Here is a 14,881-nt window from a genome sequence, read left to right on the forward strand (position 1 = left end):
TGTGCTCAAAAATCTATTGATTTCAGACTTGAATGTACTCATCGACTGAGCCTCCACAGCCCTCTGGGATGGAGAATTCCAAAGATTCACAACTCTCCAAGTGAAGAAATTTCTCCTCATCTTAGTCCTAAATGCCCAGCCCCTTATCCTGAGACTACAGACCCCTTTTGCTGTTATAAAAACCCTATGAGTTTTAACCTAACAACCCTTTTAGCTCCATATTATATTATTAATGCCAAATTGCTTATTATTTAATAATCTATATGTGCCTAAACTTAAGAGTACAATGTCTTTGGCTCTGAAGTTCATCCAGCTTCAAAGAAATGATGAGATTTGCAAGCAGACAGTGAAAGTCAATTCTGCCTACATTAGTTTTGCTGACCATTACAACCTCAGTGAGATCATTAACATGAAATATATGAGGTATGACTCCCAGACCAATTTAAAGGATTACATGACAAGATTTCATGTTTTAAGACTTTAACTACAACTACTAAACTAAAAGACTAACTAAATAATACTTTATAAGTAGCTGATACCCCACACAATTCAAAGAAGAGCAGGGGAGTTACCCCCAGTGTCCTGACCAATATTTATCCTTCAATCAACATCAGAAAAACAGACTATCTGGTCATTATCACATTGCTGTTTATTGGAGTTTGCTGTGTGCAAACTGGCTGCTGTGTTTCCAACATTACAACAGTGATGACGCTTCAAAAAGTACTTCATTGGCTGTAAAGCCGTTTGAGACGTCCAGTGGTTGTGAAAGGCACTATAGAAATGTGAGTTTTATTTTTATATAAATATTGTTGTTACAAGAACAGGTCAAAGGCTGGAAATTCTGTGACGAGTAACTCAATTCCCGCCTCCCCAAAGAATTTTCACTATCTACAAGAAACAAGTCAGGATATGGTTTCATTCTTCCCAATATTTAATTGGAGGAAATTTCTGCTCACCTAGTACTGGTTGTCGGATAAGTAGACTGACACGTTAGCAACAATGGAGAAGTCAAGAGGTATGGTGGTGAAGTGTCGCCAACGTACTTGTGGAAAATGGCGTGTTTTCGGATGATGTCACCAAGGGGCAGCATGTAGGTGAGAAATAGGAGGGACCCAAGGATAGATCCTTCAGATACCAGAATGGGAATGGAAAGAGAAGACATTTATAACGATTCTCGGACTATGATTAAATAGATAAGAATGGAACCCAGTTGGATGATGGTGTAGAGGCATTGGAAGAGGATAGTATGACCAAACATGTCAAAGGCTGCAGACAGATCAAGGAGGAATAGTGTGCCTTTGTCACATGTCATTTATGACTTTGATAAGAGCCATTTCGGTACTTGGGGGGGGGATCGAAAACCTGATTGGACAAATTCAAATATGGAATTCTGGGAAAGACTGTGTCATGAAAACCCTACATGACAAATGGGAAATATTAATTAATTTCATTGGTTGGAACCTTGCCTGAGACTTTTACTGCAACAATGGGGTGCTCTCTGATTAAATTACATGGAATGGCCTATTCAGTATGGTCGTCAAGGGCCACTGACTTTGAAAGAGCCAACCCGCCCCCCATCAAGTGTGACTGTACAGCTTGAGGGGGTAGAGTCTTGAATATCAGAGAAGCTTCTGGAAGGACCTCATCAAAACCACAAAGAGATTTGGTAATGTCATGTGACTGCTTGTGCATCTCTGGAGAGACTGTAAGCTTTTCTCAGACAAAGCAGAGAAGAGTAACTGTAAGCCATCAAGGAGGAAGCTCTCTCTCTCCACTAAAGATCCAGAGAAGACTTGGTTGCAACTGATAAAAGCCTTGAGCCTACAGACCACCATAACCAACAACTAGGAGACAAGAATCAAACCCCCTCTTCTGCCTTCCAGAACCCTGAGAAGCAAGCCCACAACCGTGCATGTGGCCCAATGAGGACTTCAGAACTACAATTTCAACTGAGGACTCTGGGCCTGATATTCAGTCGTTAAATTCCATTTATTCCAACCACCATGCTGTTTTCCCTCTGTAATCTATTTGCGTGTGTGCGATTCTCATGTTGAATGCGTGCGTGAATGTGTAGCGTATATTAGTAATTTTAACTGGTTACATCTTTCTTGTTCAAACTCAAGAAAACCTGTCTGGTTCTTTTACAATTACATTAGAGGAACAGAAGCAAGTGCTCACGGAGGTGGTAAGTTCAATCACTGTGTTTAAACCAGAGAAGGGACAAAAAGGGAGCCTGAGACCCCCTCCTCATCTGGCTGTAATAACAGGCATGAATTTGAGAGGCGACAACACTTTCAGGGACATTGGAGAAGAAAGGGAGGTTGGCGGTGGGCAGTAGTTTGCAAGGATGGTGGGGGTCAAGGGGTTTTTAGAGGAGGGGGTAATGACAGCAGATTTGAAGGAGGGACAAAACCTGAGGAGAGAGAACTGTTAACAATACCAGCTAACATGGGAGCCAGGAGGGAAGTTGGATGGTCAGTACTTTAGTGGGAATAAGGTCAAGAGAGCAGTAAGTGGATCTCGTGGACAAGATGAGCTTGGAGAGGGCATGGGGGGAGACAGAAGAGAAACTAGAGAAAGATTCAAGTTCGGGGTAGGGCAGGGGGAGCATTAGAGTATGTTCACTCAGTGGGCTCGAGGAAGGGAGTGAAGTGGCAGAGGCAACTGATCAGACATCTCCGTCTCAGTGATAAAGAAATTCATGAGCTCCTCGCACTTGTTGGAGGGGACAGGGGTTTAAGAAGATGGTTTGTAGTAGAGGAAAGAAGCCGGGGTTTATCTTTGCATTGCGGATGCTCAGGGAATAGTGAGCAGTTTTTGAAGACAAGAGGAGGACCTGATAGTGTTTTAAGTGGTCCAGCCAAATCTGGCAGTGAATGGCTAAACCAGTTGTTCACAATATCTGTTAGAAGTCTGAGTCCCTTGGATGTAGGGGAGTGGAAACGGGGGCATGGCCAGGGTGAGTAATGGTGATGAAGGTGGCGGTGAGGTAGAACACCAAAAGAGTAAAATTTTAACATGGCAAAGGGAGAATCGATTATGAATCATCAGTTCGTTTAAATTATGGGGAATTTGCTCTTGTACAGCTGTTCAATGTCACTGCAGTCAATTTTAAAGAGCGTTAGCTTCCCTCCCCCATCCTCCCCAGGGCAGGAGGGCCTGACTGCCTCGGAGAACCTTTATTCCACACCCCACAGGCCAGACTGCTCTTTGTTACCGGCGGCTGCTTTGGACAAGGCGGGCAGGAGGCTGAGGAGGGGCGGCGGCGGCTCCTCCTGGGGCACCCAGCCCGGCTTGACGTGCTGCGTTATTGGCTGCCGGGTGCGGCTTTGAGCCGGTGTCACAGGAGGAGGAGGAGGAGCAGGGGCGGAGGGGTAAGAGCTGCAGCCTCTTTGCCCGGGTACATGGCGAGAGGTGACAGGGGCTCCTCTCCCCCTCTCCCGGTATCACGACCCATGGCTCCCGGTGCAAGATGCGGATGCCGCCCGGGACACTTGGCGCTCGGAGCCGCGGCTGAGCCTCCTATGGAGAGGGGGAGGGAGCGGCTGGACATGTAGGAGCAGGAAGGAGGCTGTCCCGTCTCAACATGGCTGAGAACACTGGCAATGGGAAGACGGTCAAAGTGTGGCGGGAGGCAGCGCTGCGCTGCAGGAAACTCCGCAGTAACTTGCGCCAGCTGACTCTGTGCAGCCAGAGCAAGCAGCGCCTCACCCTGCCCGAGAACATCAGCCAGATCCAGATCCTCAACCTGGGCAACAATTCACTGCAGGAGCTTCCCGAGGGGCTGGACGGCTCGCTCAGTAACCTGCGGGCGCTGATCCTGCGGAGGAACCGCTTCGGCCACATCCCGGCGCCGCTCTACTCCCTGGGCCAGCTGGACGAGCTGGACCTGAGTCACAACTGCCTGAGTCAGCTGGCCGGGGAGCTGGGTCTCCTGCACCGCCTCAAGAAGCTCTGTCTGAGCCACAATAAGCTGCAGCTGCTGCCGCCCCAGATCGGAGCCCTGCAGAGCCTGGAGGAGCTGGACATCAGCTTCAATGAGCTGGGCCAACTGCCCGCTACCTTCAGCCAGCTGAAGAGGCTGCGCACGCTGGACGTGGACCACAACAAGTTGACTCATTTCCCGCACCAGATCCTGCATCTCAGCGAGTTGGAGGAATTGGATTTCTCCGGCAATAAGATCGACGTTTTGCCCAAAGAAATTCTGATGCTGCAGTCGGTGAAAATTCTGTGGCTGAGCAGCCTGAAGCTCTCGTACCTGCCGGAGACTTTCTGCAAGCTCACCGCCTTGGAGAGCCTGATGTTGGATAACAACACTTTAAATTCCCTGCCGGAAAGTTTCGGTGACTTGGAGAAGCTCAAGATGATTAATCTGTCATCCAACCTATTTGAGGATTTCCCAAATGCTCTCCTGGAGCTGGTTAATTTGGAGGAGTTGTATTTGAGCAGAAACAGGCTGTCTGTTATCCCGCAGAAGATTTCCAATATCACCAACCTGGCCACGCTCTGGCTGGACAACAACAAGGTGAGATACCTCCCAGACTCCATAGTAGAGCTCAGCAATCTGGAAGAACTTGTGCTGCAGGGGAACCAGATCGCCATTCTCCCTGACTCGTTTGGAAAGCTCTCCAAAGTCAGTCTGTGGAAAATCAAGGACAACCCTTTGATACAGCCTCCCTATGAAGTCTGTATGAAAGGGATTCCCTACATAGCAGCTTATCAGAAGGAGCTTGCACTGTCACAGCCTGCCCTGAAACCCAGGCTGAAACTTGTACTGATGGGCTCCAAATGTGCTGGTAAGACATCACTAAGACAGTGCCTGGTTGGAAATATGTCCACTCTCCCTGCCCTGCACAGCAAAGGAATCGAGGTAACACAATGGGTGGCCGATGCTGAAAAGAATCTAACGTTTATTGTCTACGATCTAGCAGGGGATCAGAACTGTGATCTTATCCAGCCATTTTTTCTCTCTCCTGGGGCTCTTTATGTGCTGGTGGTCAGTCTGAAAGCTTATGTTTCTGGTCGGTTTTATGAATTAGTTGGGTATTTCTTGCACCTCCTTGGGGCCAGGGTCCCTCACGGCGTTGTGTGTGTGGTGGGAGCACATGTGGACCAGTGCAATGAGAAAGAGGTGGAGGAAAAATGCCTGGACATCCATCACCAAATTGCCCTCCAAGAAAAGCGAGACGTTGAGTTCATGCAGGCTGTAGCTGAGAAGGTGGATGGGGCTCTTGGCCAGGAATTTGAGCTGCGAGCTACAAGTCCACATGCGCCCTTTTATGGAGTCTCTGATAAGAACTTGAGGAGGAAGAAGGCTCAAGTACAGTACCTGCTGAACAACCGCCTCCAGATCCTGTCCCCAGTCATCACTGTGAGCTGCCAGGGGGAACACATTGGAATGAACCGCTTGAAGGAGAAGCTGCTGTCCGTGGCCGAGCATCGGGAGATTTTCCCCAATCTGCACCGAGTCCTGCCCAAATCCTGGCAAAGGTTGGAAGAGCTGCATTACAAGCCTCAGGAGCTCTGGCTTTCCTGGTGGGACTCAGCCAGGCTGGGATTACAGGCTGGTCTTACAGAAGACCGACTGCAAAGTGCCCTGTCCTACCTGCACGAAAGCGGCAAGCTGCTGTACTTTGAAGACAGTCTGACTCTTAAGGAGTGCGTCTTTCACAACTTGACCAAGCTGATTGACATCCTGAATGTCTTCTTCCAGCGCGATGCCTCCATTCTGCTCCAGAAACTCTTGGCAGATGCCAATATCGACGAACTGAGGGCAACACAGCTCCATTATTATGTGGAGGGATTCCTGCTTCATGGGCTGCTCCCTCTGCACATTATTCGATTGCTTTTGAAGCCGCATATAAAAACCCAGCAGGACCTCCATCTCATTCTTGAACTACTGGAGAAAATGGGACTCTGTTACTGCCTCAACAAACCCAAAATTAGGCCTCTAAACGGCGCGGCAGTTTGGTTCAAATTCCCGTGCTATGTGAAAAATGAAGTTCCTCATGCAGAAGCCTGGATCAATGGGTCTAACCTCTCTGGGCAGCCGTTTGCAATTGAACAGCTACAAGTAGAATATAGTTTCCCCTTTTTGTTTCCACCAGGCCTATTTGCCAGATATAGCGTCCAGATCAACTCTCATGTTGTACACCGATCAGATGGCAAGTACCAGATCTTTGCTTACAGGGGCAAGGTCCCAGTGGTAATCAGCTACAGACCGACCCAAAGTAGTCTGCAAGCAGACACCTTATCTATTGCTAGCCATGCTTCATTGCCAAATATTTGGACTGCATGGCAAGCCATAATCCCTCTGGTGGAAGAACTAAACGTGCTCCTCCAGGAATGGCCGGGGTTATACTTCACTCTGCATGTCCTGTGCTCCAAGTGCCTTAAAAGAGGGTCCTCAAATCCTCACACCTTTCCAGGTAAGATCTTTTGATAATTGTAGAGTCATAGAGTCATAATGGCACAGAAGGAGGCCATTTGGCTCATCAAGTCCATGCCAGCTCTGTAGAGCAATCCAATCAGACCCATTCCCCTGCTCTATCCCCTTAGCCCTGCAAGTTTACTTCCCGCAAGTGCCCGTCCAATTTCCTTTTGAAATCATTCATTATCTCAGTTTTCACCATCCTCATAAGCAGCAAGTTAAAGGTCATTAGCACTCGCTGCGTAAAAAAAAAAAGTTTGTCCTCACATCCCACCTGCATCTCTTGCCCCAAACCTTAAATCCATGTTCCCTAGCCCTTGTACCATCAGCTAATGGGAACAGCTTTTCTTTGTCTACTCTATCCAAATCTGTTAGAATCTTGTACACCTCTATCAAATCTCCCCTCAAGCTCGTTTGCTCCAAGAACAACCCCAGCTTCTTCTAACCTTGTAACTAAATTTTCTCATCCCTGGAACCATTCTGGTAAATCTCCTCTGCACCCTCTCAAGGGCGGCACAGTGACGCAGTGGTTAGCACCGCAGCCTCACAGCTCCAGCGACCCGGGTTCAATTCTGGGTGCTGCCTGTGTGGAGTTTGCAAGTTCTCCCTGTGTCTGCGTGGGTTTCCTCCGGGTGCTCCGGTTTCCTCCCGCATGCCAAAGACTTGCAGGTTGATAGGTTAATTGGCCATTATAAATTGCTCCGAGTATAGGTAGGTGGTAGGGAAATATAGGGACAGGTGGGGATGTGGTAGGAATATGGGATTAGTGTAGGATTAGTATAAATGGGTGGTTGATGGTCGGCACAGACTCGGTGGGCCGAAGGGCCTGTTTCAGTGCTGTATCTCTAAACTAAAAGACCCTCACATCCTTCCTGAAATGTGGTGACCAGGACTGGATGCAGTACTCCAGTTGGGGCCTAACCAGAGCTTTGTAAAGGTTCGGCATAACTTCCTTGCTTTTGTATTCAATGCCTCTATTTATGAAGCCCAAGATCCCATATGCTTTGCTAACCATTCTCTCAGTATATCCTGCCACCATCAAAAATCGATGCACATGAACCCCAGGCCCCTCTGTCCCTGTACACTCTTTAGAACTGTAGCATTTTGTCTATATTGCCTCTCCCTATCCCTTTTGCCAAAATATGTCACCTCACACTTTTCTGTATTAATTAGAAGTAACTGTCTCAACAGCTCTTATATGTGTGATTCATTAAGCTTTTCACTTGTATGTTTTATTCGTACTTTAAATTCTTAAGACCTTGCAATTACTTAAGATACATTCAAAAGTCAGAATTCATAATTGAAATTGTGTAAGTTGTACTTGTTGAGTCTTTCACTGACTTTATAACCGTGTATCCACGATTGCTGATGCCACTAAGTTAGGTGGCTGATGGGAGCAGAAAGTTGCAACAGACATTGATATACTAAATCAGGGATTTTCAACCATTTTGCTTTTGAGGCCTCTCCTCCCCTGTCATAAAAAATCCATGGACCACCTGTAACAAGCCACAAGTATTTTTTCTGTATAAAAATTCTCTCAATGCCATTTCCACTCACCATGTTACTGCTGCTGCTATCCCAACAACTGTTCTTGGCATATCAACTGGTCCTGATTCTCTGCTTGATTGCCAGTCAAACAGCCTTCCCCATGCACCCCATCTCCAATATTTTTATAACCAATAAACAAACATGTACAATGAAAATTCAAAAGACACAATTAAGGCCCATATGATTTTAGTCCCCCGCCCAAGTGCCTAGATTAATGTTTTATTCCTGGTGACTCTGGGACAATCTTGGACAGTTGCAATCCTACTGGAGGCCAACATTGGGTGTGAATAATCAGATGTGCCTGGTGGAGCAAGACTGCTACCACTCAAAGTATAGGCTCACAGGTGAAGAATGAATGAGGTTAGGCACCAAAGGGCAACCAGCACCCTTTTAACTATACCACACTGTGACTCAACATTTTTTAAGGCAGCAGGAGAGAAAATGGGGACATAAAATTACAGTGCAGAATATTTAAATGAGTTTGCAAACCAGTTTTAGTTTCTTAACGTTGTGTATTCCACTCTTCTTCCGCCACGAAGACAGTGACTCACCGTTTGACCTCCTTGCAGCTGTTATCTATTTCCTTATCCCTTCTTCATTTGATCAATAATCGTGACCATGTATATAACAAAAATATTACAAAAAATTCAAATCTGAAATGGAACTGTGTAGAAAATCGCACGGAACCGCCATTGGCTGGTTTCAATCGTAGCAGGATACTTGAACTGAATGCATCACAATTGCTGCTGGTGACGTGGCAGCAGGAAGATTCAAGGAGTGAGAAGTGAAAGATTAACTGCCCCAATTAGCCCGGGGATGGTGGGGGGAGGAGGGGGTGGTGTTGGTGGGAACAACAACTCATGCAGTTTTGGCATTAGGACAAATGTGAGTGGGGGAGGGGGCTGCGAAACATACAGTAGGAGCTGGCGAGAGGAGAGTGGAGGACAGAGCTTGAGCATGAGATCTGCGGTCAGCAACCAGGGGCCACCATCTCTCTGTGTGAGTGGGGGCCTGGGCTCAGTGGCAACTGCCATCATCATCATCATCAGGCAGAGAAGTACTAGGCAGGTAGTGCAGAAGTCCCCTGGGTCCATCTCCCTAGCTAACAGATTTTCTGCTTTGGATACTTTTGGGGCAGATAGCTTCTCAGGGGAATGCAGCAAGAGCCAAGTCTGTGGCACCAGAGGTGGCTCAGCTGCACACGAAGGGAGGAAAAAGAGTGGGAGAGCTATAGTGATAGGGGATTCTATCATAAGAGGTACAGATAGGCGTTTCTGTGGCTGCAAACATGACTCCAGGATGGTATGTTGTCTCCCTGGTGCTAGGGTCAAGGATGTCACGGAGCGGCTGCAAGACATTCTGAAGGGGGAGGGTGAACAGTCAGAGGTTGTGGTTTGCATTGTTACCAATGACATAGGTAGAAAGAGGGATGAGGTCTTGCAACAAGAATTAGGGAGCTAGATAGCAGATTAAAAAGCAGGACCTCAAAGGTTGTAATCTCTGGATTACTCCTGGTGCCACGTGCTAGTGAGTATAGGAATAGGGGGATAGAGCAGATGAATGCATGGCTAAAGAAATGGTGCAGGAGGGAGTGCTTTAGATTCCTGGATCTGTTTCTGGCAAAGGTGGGAACTGTACAAGTTGGACAGGTTGCACCTGAATTGGAATGGGAGCAACATCCTTGCTGGGAGGTTTGCTAGTGCTGTTTGTGGGGGTGGGGGGGTGGTTTTAAACTAATTTGGCAGTGGGATGGGATACAGAATGGAGGTACAGTAGGGGGTGATGCACAGTCAAATATAGAAGAGAAACTAAGTCAGTCTGGAAGGCAGAGCAAATATAGACCTGTTAAGGCACAAGTGAATAATGCAAGGCTGGATTGCATCTATTTTAATGCAAGGAGCACAGTGGCGCAGTGGTTAGCACCGCAGCCTCACAGCTCCAGCGACCTGGGTTCAGTTCTGGGTACTGCCTGTGTGGAGTTTGCAAGTTCTCCCTGTGTTTGCATGGGTTTCTGCCGGGTGCTCCGGTTTCCTCCCACCTCCAAAGACTTGCAGGTTGATAGGTAAATTGGCCATTGTAAATTGCCCCTAGTGTAGATAGGTGGTAGGAGAAAGGTGGGGATGTGGTAGAGAATATGGGGTTAATGTAGGATTAGTATAAATGGGTGGTTGTTGGTCGGCACAGACTCGGTGAGCCGAAGGGCCTGTTTCAGTGCTGTATCTCTAAATAAATAAAATAAATAAATAAATGGTAAGGCAGATGCATTGAGGGCGTTGATTAACACATGGGAATATGATATTATTGCTATCACAGAGACATGGTTGAGGGAAGGGCAGGACTGGCAACTCAATATTCCAGGGTATAGAATCTTCAGGCGTGACGGGGAGGGGATAAAAGAGGAGGTGGCATTGCACTGTTGATCAAGGAGTCAATTACTGCAGTAAGGAGGGATGATATCTTCGCAAGTTCCTCAAATGACGCCATATGGGTAGAACATAAAAACAAAAAGGGGGCAATCACTTGGCTGCGAGTGTACTAAAACAGTCAGGGAGCGATAGGGGAGCAGATTATGTAGGCAAATCTCAGAGAGGTGTAAAAATAATGCGTTAATAATAGTAGGGGATTTCAACTTAAAGGCCTGCTCGGGTCGGGAAAAAGAACTCGACCAAACCTGACCTCCCCAGCGGACTCGAGCCCCTCCAATTTTGCCCTGAGCCCAACTTGATCCGAGCCCGATCCGACCATTCCTACCTTCTGACTCAGAACCTCCAGGAACTGTAGCGCATGCATGATGATGTCATAGTGATGTCACTCGCTCACTGAGCAGACTCAGTTTCGTCCCAGACTCCCAGCTCAGGTAAGTTTTTTTTTAAATTTCAGTACTTACCAGCGGAGCACTTAGCGTGTATGTCCAGCCCGACCTGACCCGAGCCCGAAAGCCGGGCCCGATCTGACCCGAACCCGAAACATGTCGTCGGGTCCTGTCGGGTTCGGGTCGGGTAGTAGGCCTTTATTTCAATTTCCCCAGTATTAGCTGGGATAGTCTTAGTGCAAAAGGCTTAAAGGGGGCGGAATTCGTGAAGTACATACAGGTGATCTTTTTGAGCCAGTACGTAGAAAGTCCGACAAGAGAAGGGGTGGTACTGAACCTAATCCTAGGGAATGAAGCCGGACAAGTGGTAGAAGTGTCAGTGGGGAAGCACTTCGTGGATAACGACCATAACTCTGTAAGATTTAAGGTAGTTATGGACAAGGACAAAGGGGGACTGGAAATAAAAGTACTAAATTGAGGGAAGGCCAATTTCAATATGATAAAACAGGATCTGGCCAAAGTGGACTGGGAGCAGCTACTTGTAGGAAAGTCTATATCAGACCAGTGGGAGTCATTCAAAAAGGAAGTAGTGAGAGTTCAGGGCCAACATGTTCCCGTAAAGGTGAAGGGTAGGACCAACAAGTGCAGGGAACCCTGGATGTCAAGGGACATAGAGGATTGGATGAGGGGGAAAAAAGGAGGCTTATGGCAGATTCAGAGTGCTGAAAACAGCAGAGGCCCTAGAGGAGTATAGAAGTGTAAGGGGGTACTTAAAAAAAAAAGTAATTAGGAGAGCGAAGAAGGGACATGAAAAAACACTGGCAGGCAAGATAAAGGAAAATCCCAAGGCATTTTATAAGTATATTAAGGGCAAGAGGATAACCAGGGAAAGAGTAGGGCCCATTAGGGACCAAAGTGGCAATCTGTGTGTGGAGCCGGAGGACATAGGTGAAGTTTTAAATGATTACTTTTCATCTGTGTTCACTGTGGAGACGGACGATGTAGGTGTAGAGATCAGCGAGGGGGATTATGATATACTTGAACAAATTAACATTGAGAGGGAGGAAGTATTAGCTGTTTTAGTGGGCTTAAAAGTGGATAAATCCCCAAGCCCAGATGAGGTGTATCCCAGGCTGTTATGTGAGGCAAGGGAAGAGATGGCAGGGGCTCTGACACAAATTTTCAAATCCTCTCTGGCCCCAGGAGAGGTACCAGAGGATTGGAGGATAGTGAATGTGGTACCATTATTCAAGAAGGGTGGCAGGGATAAACCAGGTAATTACAGGCCAGTGAGTCTAACGTCAGTGGTTGGGAAACTATTGGAAAAAATTCTGAGGGACAGGATTAATCTCCACTTAGAGAGGTAGGGATTAATCAAGGATAGTCAGCATGGCTTTGTCAGGGGGAGATCATGTCTAACAAACTTGATTGAATTTTTCAAGGAGGTGACTAGATGTGTAGATGAGGGTAAAGCAGTTGATGTCATCTACATGGACTTCAGTAAGGCTTTTGGTAAGGTCCCGCACGGGAGATCCAGGGCAATTTGGCAAATTGGATCCAAAATTTGCTTAGTGGCAGGAGGCAGAGAGTGATGGTCGAGGGTTGTTTTTGTGAGTGGAAGCTTGGGATTGGTGCTGGGACCCTTGCTGTTTGCAGTGTACATTAATGATTTCGACATGAATATTATGAGGTATGATCAGTAAGTTCACAGATGGCATGAAAATTGGTGGGGTCGTAAATAGTGAGGAAGAAAGCCTTATAGATGGGTTGGTAAGATGGGCGGAGCAGTGGCAAAGGGAATTTAATCCTAAGAAGTGTGGGGTGATGCATTTTTGGAGGTCTAACAAGGCAAGGGAATATACAATGGATGGTAGGACCCTAGGAAGTACAGAGGGTCAGAGGGATCGTGGTGTACTTGTCCATGGATCACTGAAGGTAGCAGCACAGATAGATAAGGTGTTTATTAAGGCATATGGGATACTTGCCTTTATCAGCCGAGGCATAGAATATTATAGCAGGGAGGTTATGATGGAGCTGTATAAAATGCTATTTAGGCCACAGCTGGAGTACTGTGTACAGTTCTGGGCACCACACTATAGGAAGGATGTGATTGCACTGGAGAGGGTGCAGAGGAGATTCACCAGGATATTGTCTGGCTGGAGCATTTCAGCTCTGAAGAGAGACTAGATAGGCTAGGGTTGTTTTCCTTAGAGCAGAGAAGGCTGAGGGTGGACCTGATTGAGGTATACAAAATTATGAAGGGCATTGATAGGATAGATAGGACGAAACTTTTTCCCTTAGCGGAGGTGTCAATAACCAGGGGGCATAGTTCTAAGGTAAGGGGCAGGAGGTTTAGAGGGGATTTGAGGAAAATGTTTTTCACCCAGAGGATGGTTGGAATCTGGAACACACTGCCTAAAAGGGTGGTAGAGGCAGGAACCCTCACAACGTTTAAGAAGTATTTCGATGAGCACTTGAAACGCCATAGCATACAAAGCTACGGGCCAAGTGCTGGAAAATGGGATTAGAACAGATAGGTGCTTGATTGCCAGCACAGATACGATTCTGTGCTGTATAACTCTATGACTCTATCGTGCATATGTTCGGGAGGGGCAAACAGAGGTAAGAGTTGGGGCCAGTGCTGCCAGTTTGCTCTGCTTGATCCGACCTTTACGTGACACTATTTTTAAAAAATCTTTTTTTTTTAATTGCTCAGGTTATTTATGGAGGATCTGTTGAAACCTTCTCTCGGATCCCTGGTTGAGAACCCCTGCATTAGTGACTGGGCAAAGCTGTGGCCGATGAAGTTCAATATAGGGAAGTGTGAAGTCCTTCACTTTGGTCCCAAGAAAGTATTTTCTAAATTTTAAGAAGCTAGGAGTTGTGGAGGAGCAGAGAGATTTAGGGGACCAAGTACAATTTTTTTTTAACTCCGCTATGATTTTTCCTCTCGGATCACTTGCAGCAGTGTTGAGAGGATTCACTTTTATTTCCAAGAAACTCCAGGATGAGCCAGGAAGGTTGGCAACCCAAGCAGTGTGCAAGAGCTGTGAATTTCCACATCAGAAGCTCTCTGCTTTTCCCTAATGGAAAAACATGGATCTTCTGCAAGGAAGGAAAATTGACGAGCGAGTCATGCTTGTGCACTTCTTGTTGACCAGCTGAAGAGCATCGTGGCTTTTGAAAGCAGGTTGGATGCCCTCTGATTCCAGTCTATTGCAGGGAGCAAGGGGGATAAAGGTAGCAAGAACTAATGGATGAATAATCTGTGTGTAAGGCTCTCATTTGTAGCCAAAGAATATTCAAGGACTTGTGACTCCATCCAGTTTTATATATATAAAAAAATGCCCTGCTTCTCTAAAGACTTGTTGAACCTTGCACACAATTAGTTAACATACCTTAGTGTTCATTAAATCATTTTTGAGTTTAGGCTGAGGTGCAGATTTAATCTATTGGAAACTATCTTCTGTTTGCTGGCCTTAACTATTAGGAATCCTGGGGTTTAGCGATGAGTTTAACATTGTTATAATTACACCACACGACCGCGCCCGACCCGACCCAAGCCTGAACCGACCCGAGTCTGAACCGACCACCGGAATGTTCGCTTTCTCCAGTTGACAGCATTCGTTTTACATCCATCGTGCACTCGCTGTACTTACCATTTTTGGATGGATGGAATGGAAGGAAGCTGCAGCATGAGCGCAATGATGTCATAGAGACACTCACTGCACAGACTCAGAGTCTGTGGTTCTAGATGCATGTTTCCCTCCTTGACGTCCCGGACTTCAAACTCAGGCAGGCTTTTCAAATTTTGTCGCTTACTTACTCAACTTCCCTTTTCCTCCCAGCAGAGAAAAAGGTAGTACTGTGTGTGTCCGGCCCGACCCAACCTGAACCCGAAAGCTGGATCCGGAAGAGCGACCCGACCTGAACATGACACATGTCATTGGATCCCGTCGGGTTCAGGACGGGTAGCAGGCCTTTATGCACACACACACACAAGAAGAGACAGAAATAGGGGAAGAAGGGGTAAGCGATTATAATTGGGGGGGAGCGTACGGGGGTCACGGTAAACCTATTGAATTCTCTTG

At 46.9% G+C, this 14,881-nt stretch overlaps 1 protein-coding gene across 4 annotated transcripts in view; it reads left to right on the forward strand.

The window, feature by feature from the left end:
- The first annotated feature begins 3,225 nt into the window (after positions 1–3,225).
- The window catches only part of mfhas1 (multifunctional ROCO family signaling regulator 1), a 96,876-nt gene continuing 85,220 nt past the window's right edge, over positions 3,226–14,881 (forward strand). For 2 of the 4 annotated variants that reach the window (XM_068030345.1, XM_068030344.1), the window contains exon 1: positions 3,227–6,428. In XM_068030345.1, coding sequence (XP_067886446.1) covers positions 3,587–6,428 — 2,842 coding nt within the window. In that variant the 5' untranslated portion in view covers positions 3,227–3,586. Of the gene's footprint in view, positions 6,429–13,506; positions 13,712–14,881 lie in introns of those variants that run through there. The other 2 variants (XM_068030347.1, XM_068030346.1) reach the window with 2 other exon arrangements.

This window comes from Heterodontus francisci, chromosome 4, assembly GCF_036365525.1.
Source record: "Heterodontus francisci isolate sHetFra1 chromosome 4, sHetFra1.hap1, whole genome shotgun sequence".
Lineage (NCBI taxonomy): Eukaryota > Metazoa > Chordata > Chondrichthyes > Heterodontiformes > Heterodontidae > Heterodontus > Heterodontus francisci.